This window comes from Sardina pilchardus, chromosome 15 (assembly GCF_963854185.1).
Source record: "Sardina pilchardus chromosome 15, fSarPil1.1, whole genome shotgun sequence".
In the NCBI taxonomy this organism is placed as follows: domain Eukaryota; kingdom Metazoa; phylum Chordata; class Actinopteri; order Clupeiformes; family Clupeidae; genus Sardina; species Sardina pilchardus.
In genome coordinates, this window is record NC_085008.1 from 17,646,282 (window position 1) to 17,663,352 (window position 17,071).

General features: G+C 42.3%; 1 protein-coding gene across 3 annotated transcripts in view; it reads right to left on the minus strand.

The window, feature by feature from the left end:
* Nucleotides 1–10,261, minus strand: part of gabrb3 (gamma-aminobutyric acid type A receptor subunit beta3) — a 41,720-nt gene extending 31,459 nt beyond the window's left edge. For all 3 annotated transcript variants that reach the window (XM_062556254.1, XM_062556252.1, XM_062556253.1), the window contains exons 1-3: nucleotides 10,182–10,261; nucleotides 10,005–10,096; nucleotides 9,804–9,871 (exon numbers count right to left, since the gene is read on the minus strand). In XM_062556254.1, the coding sequence (XP_062412238.1) occupies nucleotides 9,804–9,871; nucleotides 10,005–10,096; nucleotides 10,182–10,261 (240 nt within the window). The remainder of the gene's footprint in view (nucleotides 1–9,803; nucleotides 9,872–10,004; nucleotides 10,097–10,181) is intronic.
* Between the last annotated feature and the right edge of the window lie 6,810 nt (nucleotides 10,262–17,071).

The window sequence follows — 17,071 nt, forward strand, 5'->3', positions numbered from 1 at the left end:
TCATTCTCCCTCTTTCTCTCACTCTCATTCTCTCCCTCTCTCTCTCTCTCTCTCTCTCACACACACTCTCATTCTCTCTCTCTCTTTCTCTCTCTCTCGCTCAGGAGAGCTGTAAAACACCTAAGTTTTGTTGTGAGTCCAAGTGCAAACAAGGGAATGGACAAATTCAGCCATCGCACTGACAAAACACCACCACAACAACAATACAGACCACTGAGTGTGACTGCCCTGTGAAGGCTGCTTAAGCTTGTTTCTTCCCCATCTGAATTCTTAAACAAGTGAAACACAACCTTTTGTGAAAATCTCTTTTCTTGCCTATCAGACCTTGCACATTTTACATTTTACACACTACACATTCTGGACACACACCTTTACCACATAATCAGATCTCACCATGATCACTTAGCAAGTGCCACGTGCTGTGTGTTTGTCAGTCTCCATTGTAGCCAGTAGATCCATGCAATAAACACATTCGCCACCACCACGGAACACACAAAGGGACATGAGACCATTGTGTCTGTGTGCTTTTCTTCATGCGATTATTGCCCAATCCACCCCCACTATCCCCCTTCCACACACACACACACAAACACTTCCCCAAACACCCTCATCACCTGGGTTAAGTGTTGCTACCGTCTTCAGATAGAAAGCAAATGATGGTTCCCAAGGCAACTGCTGCGATTTCACTACCCGGGTAACACAGTCGTTACGGAAGCTTATCAGTGTGGCCAATCTCACATGGGCGGATGTTACATTCTTGCGTGCAGGTCGTTGAGAATGTTAGTCATTCATTTGGATGAAGGACTCTTGAGTCTGACATGTTTTTTGAAGCAAAACCACCAAAATGTTCAGGAATTATGTCAGTGCAAATGAAATATCACCTAAAACTAGCCAATCATGACATGTGCCTCTCTAGCAAGCTATATTTATCCTCTTTGGTAACTATCTTGAACATTAATGTAATGTAATAATATCACAGCATGCTTCATGAATGATGACCCTCATCATGATGGATATTGTCTCCGGCACATGTAATCTCATTGGCTTGTCTTTGACTTGATTTTGTGTCTGTCTCAAACAGAAACAGGAATTAAATCTCAGAGTGAAATCTCCAGTGCTTTGCTACTTGGAGGATACTTTGGATGGGAAAGCAAAAAAAAAGAAAAACAGCAATCAAGCAGAATCAATTTGTTTCAGCATGGTCCTCTGAGGGGAAATGGCTGGTCCAGAGTAAAGAGAGAAAGACAGAGAGAGAGAGAGAGAGAGAGAGAGAGAGAGAGAGAGAGAGAGAGAGAGGGAGGGAAAGAGAGAGAGAGCGAGGGTGGGGAGAGGGTGCCATATCCGTTGGATTTATCAATGCCAGAGCAATTGTAGTTCCGTGTCGCCACATGTCTCTTACAAACAGCCTCTTCACTTTACAAGGGACAAATTCATCCTGTCTAGTCCTCGCTTAACAGCTTGAGACAGAGGAGACGAGGGAAATAAAATAATCACACACAAAAAAAACCTGCATAGAAATACATGACGCAATCTATCTGGAGATGAATGCATAAAAGTTTTGATAGGATTCTTCTGCCGGTTTTCAATTACTTTACGAAACCATAACGAGCCACCGATGCTAAGCTCACACGTGTCTCATCTGAGTAATGCCACACATAATGACCATGTACTTTCATTACCCGCTCAGCGTGGGGCCTTAAAGTTGCACTTCAATTCCATGATATATTTACTTTAGCTTTATTTTTAGCTCCTCAATTAGCTTTATGACGAGAGTGAATCAAATAAGCAGCGATTCGGAGAAAGAGAGTAGATATTTATGCCCGACGGAGTGATTGTGATGGTCCCTGACGGCATTACATGAATGATCCATTCTGCTGCTGTGAAATATAGGATTTACAGGCATCTGGTATGTGTGTGTGTGTGTGTGTGTGTGTGTGTGTGTGTGTGTGTGTGAGCATGGGGGTGGGGGGCGGGTGTTGGGGGCGGCACATTAAGAGTTAGTGCCAGCAAGTGTCAATCCCATTTTAATATTTCATAAACACATTTTCCACTCCTCTCGCCCGTATTTATTATTGGGTTAAATGACACATGAAAATTGGCCTGTCAAAAGCATGCGCTAAAACATGCTCTAAATATCCCATATAAGCAAAAGTTCTTAGTCTCGACTTTTCTGCAAGCCCACAGACCAGTCAAACGGTGTCGATTGGGGGAGAACGCGGCAGATTTATGGAAAATAATTTACTTGCTAATGGCGCTTTCTGACAGCATGATTTACAAAGGCTTTAGCAGGCAGTGTTGTATGGTCAGCGTCGGCCATCTGATATGGATTACAATTAATTCGTTTAACAAAGCCGCGCTCCATTCTTTTAAAAAACGCGGCTGCATTTCCCCTTCAAACTGTTTCTATGACAGGCCGCCTTCAGGCAACCCTGATTGGACTTGCAGCCAACGACCTGCCTCGAAACCTAGAAGCGTTTGTGTCAATACCGGCCATTGATCTCCGCGCTCCCTTTCCCATATTATTATCTTCTATAGGAGTGACATGAGAAGCAGCCGTGCACTACTACTGCCTCGGAGAAGGCCTGGAGCATGACTGGCAGCATAGCAGTAGTGTCCGAGTGTGTGTTGTCTCTCTCACTGTGTGTGTGTGTGTGTGTGTGTGTGTGTGTGTGTGTGTGTGTGTGTGTGTGTGTGTGTGCGTGCGTACATGCATGTCTTTCAGTGTCTGCACATTTGTCAGTTCATGTGTGGCTGAATGTGTGTGTGTATGTGTGTGTGTGTGTGTGTGTGCGTGCATGTCTTTCAGTGTCTGCACGTTTGTCAGTTTATGTGTGTGTGCGTGTGTGTGTGTGTGTGTGTGTGTGTTTATGTGTTGACTCAACAACTCTCTATGTCATTGTTTCAGCAAGAAGACTACAGCAGCCTCTGATTCTCTCCAATCCTAATTATGGAGCAGCATCTTCCAGCGCAGGTGCCTTCTACACACCGCTGAGATGATCCATGGCCCCCAGGCAGTCCTCCCTGCACAGCCTAGAAGATAGTAGCCCAGTATTACAATAACTCTGAGTGCTGTTTAAGTGAGATCAATGCGGTCTGCGGACGATTATGAGTCCAAAAGCACTTCGGAGTCATTTTCCCAATCCCTGGTGGAAGTGGAGAAAGCACTGCGAGAACTGAGAAGTATTCTGTCATCACTGGAGGAGGAATAAAAAACGTTCTCCACATCATGTACAAATGCCATCAAATGATTGCAATGGCCGACGCTGAATGCTATTACCAAAAGCTGCTAATTACCACTCACTCCCTCCATAATTACTAATTAATAAGTGTGTAATCATTGTGTTAAACATCACTAGCGTCATGGAAAGCTGTTGCACTTAACGACCCAACACATATCATTCAAAGGGCTTTTTTTTAAGTGAATATTTCTGCCGTATAACTGCATGTTTCCTGAGCTTTCCCTCTTCCTCTATCTTGCTCACAATCTCTTTGATTTCAAACGTCTATTTTATCAGGCTTCACGAGTATGTGTCCACTTTGTGTGAGCTCATAGCATGGGAAGAAGCATTCGCCACAAGAGAGTGTGCCCCCATTCACAAAAACAGTATTGCAACACACACATACACACATTTGTCCATACAAACACACACACGTACAGTACACACATGCACACAATGAGGCAGAAAGACTGTTGAAGGAGAAAAGGCTGCGAGTGTTTAGTGTGTAAAACGCACTGCTGAGCCGCCGCTAAGGAGACTAGTTTGCGGTGGGTCACTCTTTCCAGCACTCATTACGATCCCATTCCCATCAGGATTCCCAGCATGCATTTCAAATCCCTATGAACAGCCAGCCAGCCGGCCAGAGGGAAATGCATCCGGCTCTCTCAGACTACTCTCACCCAGCCCAGTCTGGATCCAGTGGTTTCAACCAACTAGACTAGAGGATACAGTGGCACTGAAATAAGAAGAAGAGTCCGTGTTTACATGACTGCTGCTCTCAAGGACACATACATGTTTCCTTGCAGTGTGTTTCTTCCAACCTATGGGTCTACAGTTATAAGTTTGAAACAAGCAGGCTATAGACGGGTTAGGCAAAGCCATATATGTATTCCTCTGTGGCCAATTTTTTCTAATAAGGTTAATTTTCATATGACTCTTACAAAGCTTCAAAGACAAGTCTATGTGCAATGCCAATGAGTGATCCAAAATTAAGATAGCCTACACAAACCTGTCCTCACTAAACAATCAAACTCGCATTGCACACAAGCGTTGTCTTCAACAACACATACCATTAGCATGCCTCTGCTGTAGGTCCGTCTCCATTTACACTTGGCTGCTGTTATAACGTGAGTGCCTGAACACCACAGGAGCATATGGATCCAGCATGTGCTTGGCATTCCGGGACAAACTTGGTTAACACTCCAATCGCTCAGCAGGAAGGTCTCCTGGGATTTGTTCATTAATTAATTATTGTATTCCAAGGCCATTATTAAATTACTTTGGATTAAATTGGCTCCTGTGAGCAACGCCTATTTATGTGAATATAAACACACCTTCCGATATGACACTGTAAGAAATATATCATGTTAATACAGTTGCTAAGGATTCCTATTCAGTGACTCCATATCAAACATCATATTTTCTGTACTTCATGTTGGTCCTTCAGCGCCATGTTTGATGTTAGTCTTCCCTCTTTACAGTAAAAATGACTGGTTCCAAAATGACCACTTTCTCCACGAGCCAGAGACGTCCACAGCTGGCCCACATCTCATGCTTCTTTTCTATCATTATCATGATTGCCTCGCACAATGCAGGGCGATGGCACAGCCACGGGAGCCTGCTGGCGCTTGACAAAGTGCTCCTCCGTGCCAGCCAGACTCTACTACCGCGCTCGGCTAATGAGACTCCTCCACCTCCTCCACCACCACCACCACCACCACGCCACTCCTGGAGTCGACACAGGCACATTCTCCACCTCGAGCCTTTCTGCGTCTTTCATCGCCATGACAGCAGGCTATTTATACACAAGGAAGTGGTTGGGATTGGCCACCACCAGTCTAAGGTGGCATTAGCAAACTGCCATATTTGGAGCCACTTCTACAGCACAAAGACTGATAAAAGTGTAGATATGACGTGAGCAGGGTTCCTCCATGGTCACAGCTTCCTGCTCTGCAAGGGTACTTCCACCAATGATTATTAAAATGGGTAGCTCTGAAAGATGTGCTCAGTGTATGAGTCCATTTTCTCTGAATTCCACATTTATGAAAAGACTGGAAGCCGAACTGACTCTAGCACTGAGTCCTACATTGGTTCATATCCGGCCTGTTTCATGCTTAGTATGGAACAAACCCAGGCTTCAAGACAGAATGCCATTTCAAGCACTTTTTTATTTCTATGCCCACACATCTCAGAGCATTTATTCCTGAAAGCGCTGTGCATTCTTGTGTACAAATTTGGAAACTTTTAGTGGACCTGCCAGCATAGGCCCAGGAATGCTGAAACTACACTTTTTGTGACAAGCATCATTTCCAGTGTTCTGGAGTGTTTTGCAGTTCTACAAGTCCGAGGTGCGCAAATGAAATTCTGAGTTTAGACACATTAAAAGCCGCTACTCTGGATCTCGCACCTCCTCGCCCCCTACTCCCTTCCTTTAAAAGCAGAGTGAAAGCTCTGCAGAAAAAAAGTGAGAAGGACAATCAAGTGGAAAACGTTAAAGAACAAATACCTTTTAAAACCAACCTGGGACCCAGCACCAGGCTGAATAATTGAAATTTTTAGAGCCTTTTGTGCTCTCAGGTTCAATTACGTGAACCTGTGCAGAGTGTTTGAGAAGCCTTTTATTCAAATGAACAAAACAGCTTTGCTTTATGTGTGCCGCTCTGAAGGATTTTTTCATGGGGAGGGTATCCATAAAAGTCCTACACACAACAGACATAGTGGTTTAGTGCATAATAAAATCGTAACATCAAATGTTAACGCTCATGAAAATTGCGTTCGCACACTCAGGAAAAGCACACAGAAAACTGCAGTTTCATGACCAGGAAGTATCAAAGTGAAAGATTACTGCCAAATGAACCATCATCAAAAGTCACAAGAGGTCTACAGAGTAGCCTGTGTACTTAGTGGAGTTGCATATTAAACTTTCAGTTTCTCAAAGAAATGTTCTGGTACAAACAGAGTTTTCAAGGAAGATCCATTAGCCCTGTTCCTTTAACATTTAAAAATATGACACCTAAACTTCAGCACGATGACACAAAATTCTAACACGGAACTCTGGCCCGAGGCCCTGTAACAAAAACCAGCCACTTAATTCACACTGTTGTGACATTAAAAAATGACAGCGTGAGCAACACTTAATATAAAACCAAACTTTTCAAAGGAATTAAAAAAATATATCAAATGAGGCTTTGAGCACAGGCTCTAACCTGACATTCAAACGTTTAAAACAGGAGCATATCCTGTAATTTACACTGTGGTTATGAAATTTTAGCTTTTGTCTAGACTTAATACCATGGATAGGACAGTAGAAATGTGATCCAGTGATCAAATGATGAGCTCAACTTTATCAGTGCCCACAAATGCAGTGCACAAATACTTAAAGTGATAAGATCACTGTCCTAATACTATTAGCATGCTTTTGGGGTATATCAATGATTATGATTATTAGCATTGAATAGTGGTAACATTTTATACATGCCATTATTCTTTGCTGACTTAACAAGCACTACATTAGAGAGGCTTTAACTGACTTGACCCATTGTCCTGAAACCTCACAGCGGTTAAGGAGGACAAGCCAAGCTTGCCAGCAGCTCAGTATGGCTAGCACTGTTCTGGAGGCCTGGCATTAGTGCTCTTACAAACACTCACTCACATACATACACACACACACGCACGCACGCACGTACACACACACACACACGCACGCTAATCTGCCTCTCAGAATGGTAATCACACGGCGGCGCGGACGGTAATCCCCGCGTGAGGGGAGGTCTCTCTGACAGCGCCACGCTCAACGTGCCACTGAGATTCCTTCAAGGAACCTATCCACCACCCAGGGTGACTGCCTCTCTCTCTGCCTCTCTCTCTCTCTCTCTCTCTCTCTCAGCGTCCTCCAGCCACACCTCCTCACAAGGATCACTGCAGCTAACAATACTAAGGAGGGCGTACAATAATCCTAATTTGCGACTCCAAAGGAGAGATAATCCACTGCAGAAAAAAAGCCACCTCTGGCAAAGCACTGTGACCACCTCACCTAGTCGTCCCAAATCCTATCAAGCTTCCCATTTTTACCTGTCTGAGGGAGTGTAACAGGGTTAAGTGTGAGATTAACACACTTAAAAAAAGTCTGTACATTCCTCCAGGCCTATAAGGAGATACAATAGATCTTTCACAACAGAGGGATTGTTTTGGCTTTACACTCCAAATAACATTCACTTTGGTGACTATCAATTATTAATGTGCCTATAACATTCTTATGTGACTGCAGTTAAAATTTCATGCAGCTAATATAGCACAGAAAATACAATCAATGTATCAGTTGTATGCCTGAAACATATCTGAGGCAGGGAGACCTGTTTTCAGCACCATGGACAGCGTCATAGAAAAAGCCAAGTAGAGTGAAAACTTTTTCAAATTGTTGTTCTCTTTTGGTGAATGGGCCTGTGTAAAGCCCACGTCTTTCTCTATCTAATATCTATAGCATAATCTGGTCGAGCATATAACATCAGTCAAATGGCAGTGAGACCTTAATCTGTCACCAATCTTTCCATCAGAAAAAAAACAAAGTCCTGTTTTAAATCCAAGATTACCCTTACTTGAACTCTGACATTACACTACCAATCTAGTCTAATACTGACTTTGATCCTCTTCTATGGGCCTCATCCACAGCACATAGACTAGTGCGGAAAATAAGCGCAAAAATACAATTTTCTGCTTTAGAACACATCTTTTGGTAATTTCCATCGTCAAATTGACGATTAATTTCAAAACTACACCACTTCAAAAGGTCATATTAACAAATGATTAGTGTAGGAAACAAATGTTTCCATCAAACATAAGTTCCAATAAGTTTTCAGATGCAAATTCAACATCACAATAACTGACATAGTTGTAGAACTTATAAACTATAAAGTTACTATAAATAAACTAGAAATGTTCTACCAAAAAGTACAGTATATGATGATGCAACTTGTCTGACTTAATTTATGTTTTATTTAGGAACAATAACAAAAACAACCCCACTACAATACAAATACTGTGCGTAAATATCTAACCATATACTGAAATCCACATGTCCCCTCCAACACATTTATAATATTGGAAGTAAACATATCTAAGAATTATCAATGACCAGTTGTCATGAAATATATTTGATCCTTCAACAGATGTAGATTAACCAAACTAGCAAACAAACAAACAAACAAAAACACAAGACTGAGCTCTAGTCCAGGTGTTGACTCTTTGTACAATCTATCATGGTAAATGTCCCCAGCTCCAGGGCACATGTGTGCCCAGCCCACTGCTGGACCAAGGGGGAATGAGGAGTGGGCCGGGGCTGTCACTGTGAGATGATGTCCAGGTGAAAGGGGAGCCCTGTGCCCTGGGTCCCATCTGCTTGGTGCTGTGTCTGTTAGCCACAGTAATTCAGACCCAGCCAGTGGTCTCATATGTTTGTGACGGGGGAGACCAGGCAGAGGTGATAATAACCCTTGGTTGCCAGGTGGGCTCTAACAAAGACACTAATGATAATGGAATGGACTTGGCTAGAAACGATGAAGTAAATGCGGCAACTCTGGGAATGTCTCTACTTACATGCACATCTTGCATTAGTTGAGTTAAAAACACATTTAAACTCTTTGTATGAGTGTGATAACAGACCAGTGTTACAAAAAAAGAAACAAAAGAGAGACAACATGGACAAATGGACATGTTGTTTTTTGTGACATGTATCTTGTTTCCACCCAGCTCTGCTCCCCCTGATTCCCCCCATACTCCAGGGAAGCATCCACAATAAATTCTTGTCCTGATGACATGAATGGCTGTTCCTACCAGAGAACATGGCAGCCCTGCACCCTGCCCAGTCAGCAAGCACCTCACATTTCAAAATGAAGATGGATGGTGGCACTTGAGCATGTGTGTGTACGCATGCAGGTCCGTTCTGAGGTCATACCAACTATACTGTGCAAACCAGGACCCTGACCTTCAACCCATTAGAATGGATAGGATTCTGCTGAGAAACAGATTTGCCAAAACCCAACCAAGCAGAAATGTTGATAGAAATTGTGCTTGAGCTACCACTTGAGGAAAATTACCATGAGGAAATTAAATCTACTTAAATACCATGCTTCTTCAGTATATAAGTTGATACTAAAGTATGAAGTTGTCTGTTGAATGACTATAATAATGCAATGACATTCAGTATCCCTTCATTCTCCAAATTAGAGAAACATAAAATAATCTATTTTCAGTCTTGTTGGTGCTAAATTAATCTATCAAAGACTAATATGTCACACCTCGATCATACTTTGTGGCAGGCCAACTGAAAAAAAATCCGAGATAAGAAAAAGGTGACAAGTACACCGCAGGGCCACCAGCACCTGTCAATCATCTTGTTTTCCTGCCAGTGCGCCATCTGAGAAAAATGGTAATTAAATGTTCCCTGTAACAGTCCGTTATTCAAGAGCGGACACCAACGCATCAGTTGGTACACAAACGGGTATTTAACAATATCTACATCTAGCAAACATAACAGCAGATGGTTGAGATAAATAATGAACGGCACTAAGGAGGTGGAGGTAGACTTACCATATTGACTTCAGACACCATGTCTATACTCGCCACGTCTATACTCATTCCAACTGCCACCGGCGCTCCTAAAATAAGCAACAACAAGTAGGTTTTGAACACGTTCACACATCTTACAACGTGGGGAAAATTACGTTTTAAGTTTCATAAAGTAAAGACAGCATGAAAGGTGCCCTCGAAATGTGACTACGGGCTACATACCTCCAAAGTCTGGGCGAAGGCGAATGTCATATCCTTTTAGGAGTTTGTCCACTGTTTCTTTGACAAAAGACATGTTCCCAGGCTCATTTGCGCTGAAAGTGAAGAAAAAAAGGATTACCCCAATTTCCTCACAACATCAATACCTTCCACGCACACCCGCTTATCATAAATACTCACCTCTGTGCACAACACATCACTGCCACAATGACCGGTACCGAGAGAACACCAAACAGCTTTCGTTTCTTTAATCCAAACATTCCTTATTTTATTCTATTAAGGAATCGAGTGACAAAAACGCAGGTTGTTAGGGTTTTCCGGCATAAACCAACGGGTTGTTACAGGTTATTCCATCCGTAGTCATTTGCTAAGAAGTCGTTGGAGACTCCTGTGACGGCTGGATACAAGGAAATATTCTGCTGCAATCCGCGTTTTCTCTCACTCCTGGGGAAGTAGACTGCTATTTGGAGACGCATTTGGTGAAGACCATACATGTTGCTAAAGACATAACCGGCGTTAGCACTAGGAGAGTCAGTGGTTGATTCTAAGCCAGATATCCATCCTTAGATTTTGACGTCCGCTGCTCTACAATCCCGCAGCTGCACACCCTCCGCCAACTCTGGTTTTACGTTCAAGCTTTGTTTTGGTCTTGATTCAGCACATAAGACACGGGTTGCTGTGGTAGTAGACGCGTAATACGCACCGCTTGGAATGACCATCTTCTGTTTTCAAATATCCATGTTGTCACAGGCGTTGCATCACTTTGACTAGATTGTGATCATGAGAGTTATTTTGAACACCGGCAGTCGTCTGACAGAAAGTGCTGTGACAAATGCGTTGCAATGACGTTGTGAAGAGTTACTATTGGAATGCCAATCGTAGCGTTAAGTGCACTAGAAGCATTACACTCACGTGATTCGCAGACAGCAAGATTGAGTAGAAGTTTGTTTTGTAGATTGATTTGTTATACAAGTGCAAACAATGGCTTCTAGTACGTAGCCTCTGCATGGTGTTTGTGAGAGTATGTTTAACACAATTACGTTTCTTTGAAATTATTTAAATTACTACACATTATATGGCAGCCTATAGAGTGGTATTTTTGATTGTGTGTGCTTCAGATCAATTAAAAACTCTTCATGCAGTTATCTTTCCAGTCTCCTCCCCTTACATTAGATGATTAATTAGGCTATATAGAAACAAATTGTAACTAATTCAGAAATAATATAATATGTGACTATATGTGACTCTTATTTAACTCTTATGAGTATAGTCAAGGTACTCTAAACCTTGACAATAAACTGTGCTCTCAATAGGATTTGATATTGACAATGATTTCTTTTTGAAATGAGTAATTTCTTCAAACATGGTTTGTGTCATGAGAAACATTGAAACACAAGTTCAAGGACATGTCCCATGAAACCACAACAGAACTTGTTAACTAAGCTGTCATGCCAGTTAACCATACAGTTCGTACTAGTCTGGGGTGAACTTCCAAAAAACACAATTCTTAGATGTCAGAGCCATTATATGATTTTGAGCAAGTCTGTCTTCATGATTGCTATTACAGTTCTGCCTAAGATTACACAAGTAGTAACTCTCTCTTTCTCTTTCTTTTCCCCTCCAAAATGTTGAGATCTGTCTGCATGAAATGGTTAATCTTTGGCCACTCATTGCTGTACACACACACACGCACGCACGCACGCACGCACGCACACACACACACACACACACACACACACACACACACACACACACACACACGCACACACACACACACACACACACACACACACACACACACACACACACACACACACACACACCTAATAAAGTTAAACAGATCCTAATGGCACACAGGGAGAAAAATACCTCTCCCCTAATGATGCCTTTCTTGATGAAACCGATCTGAAGTATTACATGTCCTCACCTCCTCTCTCCATCAATGGATATTAAGTCCTTTAAAGTAGGCCTCCAGACAGTCTTATAATCCATAATCAGATTCTCTAAACGCATGCACAGGCGGATGGAGATTAAGCAATGTTCAAATGGCTGATCCCCCTAGTCCTCAAAAACTTATCACAGAGCTAATCACGGCCATCTTATTAAGTTGATCCGTTTTGATTTGAATGAACCTCTCTGGGTGGGTGGGCAGGCGGTGTGACTGACAGAGGTTGCGTTGTGTGGGGAGTGGGGTCCCAGACAGTGGTTTGGGAGACTGGCCACCCAAAGCCCTCTTCCTCCATTAGTTTCCTAGATGGCGTTGGGAATGCGGGCGGGCGGTTTCTCGCCCTAATGGCTTCACCACCAGACTCCGGATAGATTGCGCCATGGGTCGGGTTCCCAACACACCGATAGAGAGTCATTTCAGAGATGTGAGCAGGTGCAATTGAATGCGGACGTTACATAGAGCATTCTCTCTCTCTCTTTCCCTCCTCACAGGAGCAAAAAGCTTTCAGGAAATGTCATTACACAGACAACTTCTTTTATTGCAGCGGGAATATCCATTTCAACAGCAAATCTCTGCTCACAAGGTACTCCAGGTGAGACCATTACTTCTGAATGACAGATTGTCAGTGATTGTACAACAGTTTACATTGTAGTGAACTCCTTTTTAGAAATAGCACTTGTCTTTATGCAAGTCTTATTTTCAGACTATTGAAATATATGTTTTAGACAGGTCAGTAATAAAATAAAAATAATTAGTTTGAGTGTTTTGCTCAAAAGTGGTGTTCGGGTGGAAACAGGATTGGCTTCTGCCAACAAATTGCTACGGTGCCTTAAAAGTGTGGTACTGTACAGTATGTGATTCTGGCCACAAACACTTTTTGTCAAATTCAGCAGATTGTTCTTCATGGTCCTCCAGCTGTCTGTTAGGTGTTTGAGCACTCATACACAGTCCTGGCTTTCTGAATGAGAAACAAGCATAGTGGCTCAGTTCAAGCCGTCCAATCAGTCCCAACCAATCAACACCTGTGCTACAGATGCATAGAAAATGAAGTGTGTCAATGGATTGGCTGTTGATTTCAAATCAAATATCTTTCACAAAACTGAAACTAAATCTCACCTTTATTGAGAAACTTTGAGTGTGTGTGTGTGTGTGTGTGTGTGTGTGTGTGTGTGTGTGTGTGTGTGTGTGTGTGTGTGTGCGTGCGTGCGTGCGTGCGTGCGTGCGTGTGTGCGTGTGTGCGTGTGAACAGCTTGGGATATTCTCTAAGCACTCCTTACTCACAGACTCCCACACACAGTCATGGAACCCTATAGTTGCAAAGATTAACCATCTGTAGACACTCTCCTGTGTGTAGGCTGACAGAAGTATATCTTGCCACGGACTCCACTGACAAGCTCAAATTGCTAAGAGGGTTTGTCTTATTTATTTTCTCTCTCTCCAAATGAATCATTAAGAAAAAAAAAACCACTGAACCACAGAGCCTCAGCAAGGCCAGGTACATGTGCTTTACAGAATATACATTTCATAGCAGGTGATGCTGTTAATGCTTTACTATAGTCCCACTTTTCTGGGATAGAAATTTTACTCGGTTCTCATTATTTTCTGTCTCACATGCTGTTTAATATCTCTCGAGAGGACTTCTGAAGAGTGCTATCCATGCTCATTTCTCCTACCTGGGGTGTGTGTGTGGGGGGGGGGGGGGGGGGGGTGTAATGTATATACTGTATATGTTCAACATCACAGATGTAAAATGAAGACCTGGCCCAGCCATCTGATGTTAACAATGTTTCACCTTTCATTTATGCCAGGTTTGATTACTGAAGTTCCTTCCTCAGTTCAGATGGAGACAGATAAACATTGCGTTTGAGCTGTGGGACCACCAGTGTATAGCATATATTGTGTTTAGCTGACGTTGGTATGGATGGTCCAATGCATTTTAGATTGAGAAAAATCCGTAGAGAGAGCCTCTCATCTTGCACACTGAGGCAAACAGGAGCTGCTTGGGAGAGTGGATGACGCCATAGCACATGCAGTGAATTGTATTGGTGACACATATTGCTGATGAAAACAGCAGACACACCAAGATAGACATCAGCTCCCTTACCTTGTGTCATAGATTGCAAACAGCTTTTTGTTCCCATCAACTGCATTCCTGAAAAACACAGAAGAAAAACAGAAATATAAAAAATCACAGAGATGACAAATTGTCATATAGTTCAAGTGTATACACTTAATCAGCTAGAGATGTAGATATCAGAACTAACTGACCAAACTGAGATAATACACAATAATGTATAGATGGTTTATAAGGGCTTTATAAACATGTACTGTAACCTAAAAAGGGCAGCAATTAATGTAATGCTTGCTTTAAGCCTCAATAGCCAGTGGTTGCCTAATAAACACCTATTTATCAGCTAGTGTAACAGATGTTTATGGACATACTAAGAGTAAGACCTCTCAGACATAGTGAAGTTATTTGTTTTCCTCTACATTAAATACATAGAAATACGTGACTGTACTATTTGGTTGATTTTGTGATAATCTAAATTCAAATGCATGATTGAATCGGGTTTACAAGACACGGGTGCTTCAGCTTTGAACCATGGAAGGCACATCTGTTTCCTTGCCTAACTCTTCAGAGTGTAGGCCAATGGAGTCAATAAGAATGCAGCAGGCACAGTCTCTCCAGAAGCTACCCAGACCACACTTTAAGTGCAATGGAAAAATAAACTCAAATCATCTGCACAACTAGAAAAACAGCGCTGGGACACATTTCAAATATGTGGTGCCGATTTTTAATCACCAGAAGCATACTGCACGCCTTTGGTCATGGATCCCTAGGTAGAAATTAGATCAACCAAAGTCTCTGTTGTGGCTCACTTCAAAATAGTTTGGGATTTCCAGGGATTATTTTCTTTCTTTATTGAAATACACCGGTCGTTTATTAGTCCTCCGATAGTTTGCGCGTCCAGAGAATAGAGCTATTTTGATCGACACTTACGAATTATCTCTGCTATCGCTCAGCCTTTCCGGATACATCAAAAAGCAATCAATGAATGAAGTGTGCTTGGCAATCTCGCGAACTCATTTTAAATAGATCCCTCGGACAAAATAAAAAAAGTTTTTCAATAAACACATCATGCAAAACGCATAAAATCTGCGAGACCGTACTGTGATCCCGAGTTCGTATTTCACCCTCTCTTCATTGCGCTCATATTGCTACGAGAAAAAAGATGGGTCTAGAGTTCCCTCTGATGGCAGCCCTCATAACTACGCACTCCGGCGGTTCCCTTCACAGAGCACACAGTCATTCCGCGCTGTTGGCCCTTTCCCATAGAGATAATTATGTTCAACTTCAAATCATTCAAATGTTACACAAGAGGGATAGACTAGTTGATTTCCTGGTCAGGTGTTGGAGAAAGGATATACTCTGCTTCGAAATAAAAACACTCGTTGGAACAGAGAAGCCCTTGTTCTGAGGAGCTGAGGCTTTATAACAAGTCGTGACGTACAGTTGTCCTTTGCATGTTGAAAGTTCGTTGGTTCGCTCTGTACCAAAAACAACAAGGCAAAAAGCTTACGAGGCAGTTAGTTTAATATTACAGTGTCCTTAACCCATGGACAGCAACCCACCGGTGAGCAAACCAGTCAGGGCTGATGACAGTTCGTAACTGAAGGGAGCGAAAGGTAGCCAAGTAAAAATGTGGAGAAATTCGTGTGGCTATCCAAAATTGTGTCGTGCCTGAGCGAGCAGGGCAGTGCATTTTATTTCAAGAGTGGTCATATCTTGCGGTTTGCCAACCTTTCGTCTTATTTCGTAGGCGTGCGATCATGATGCGATACTGGAGGAGAGACGTTCCTATACTTTTGGGCCAAATTACATTACATTCAAAGTGACAGTTCGGCGGTAAGAACAGAAACGGACAATCTTAACAGTGTAGTGACATATAAGTGGAGTCTATTTGTACTTGTGTTGTGGTGCAGAAGACCGTTGCGATGTTGAACAGCGTGCAATAGTCAGAGAGCAGTGTAGCAGATAAAGGAAAAGTGTCGGTCTGATGAAAAGGGCGGGCATTTTTTTTACGCTCGCGCGTAACTGATATGGATTTAATGGAATCAAGAGGTTGACGATTTTAGGTGGTTACACTGTAATTTACACTGATATCAAACTAGACGAGATGATGAGGTTCTCTGGAATGCGAAGTCCAGCGCTCTGGGTTTGCCTGCGGTGACTGCTCAGTCATTCACTCGTAAAAAGAGGACAGAACAATGCGAGGGTTATACAGTCAGTTCTTATGCGAGGCAGGATATTTCTAAAGAAGAAACAATGCGTTACTTCGCTGTTTCACAGTGATTATTGCGGGATTTGATCATCACTTCTAGAGGAATTTTGCACGGACGCATCACTCATCCAACGCACTATTCAGGTATTTTCATGTTTCTTTGAAATTACATTTCTAATGTATGGTACAAAATTATGTGCTCTCGCCCGCTTCAGGACTCGGTGAATAAAGCCCTTTTTGAGAGGGAAGCTTTTCGCCTGAGGTTCTTGAAACGGGTAGCCTGAACCCTATTGTAACCATAAACAGCATTTCAGCGAAACAGTTGGGTCTCACTCTCAGGGTTTTGGGTTTGCCAATTGCTTTGAACATCACATTTACCCAATACCATGCATTTCTTGGGCAAGAAACACGTTTCCTCTGCAGTGTGAATGTCTGGACAAGTAGATTTGAACTAAGAGTGACTAAGATTTGATAGATGCTCTTGGAATTCTATACTTTTTGGAGAGTACTCCTTCAGCACCATATACTGTACAAAGTATGTACATTGAGGACGCTTTCAACATTGAAATGTTATTATTAAAACGCCAATATAATTATTATTTATGATTATGATGTTTTTATTATTGTTATTATTGTTTTTTTTGTCATTATCCTCTCAAGCTCTGTTAATTACTGCATGTCTATTGTGGCGTTCATATTCAAATTTGAGACCGCGGCCAAGCCCTACATTTTCTACTGATTATTATCTGATTACGAAAGTGAGATACAGAGCTCAAAGTCGGTTACACAGCTGCGGGACATTGCTTAAGGCTCTCAGACTCGGTGCAATCTTCATTTAT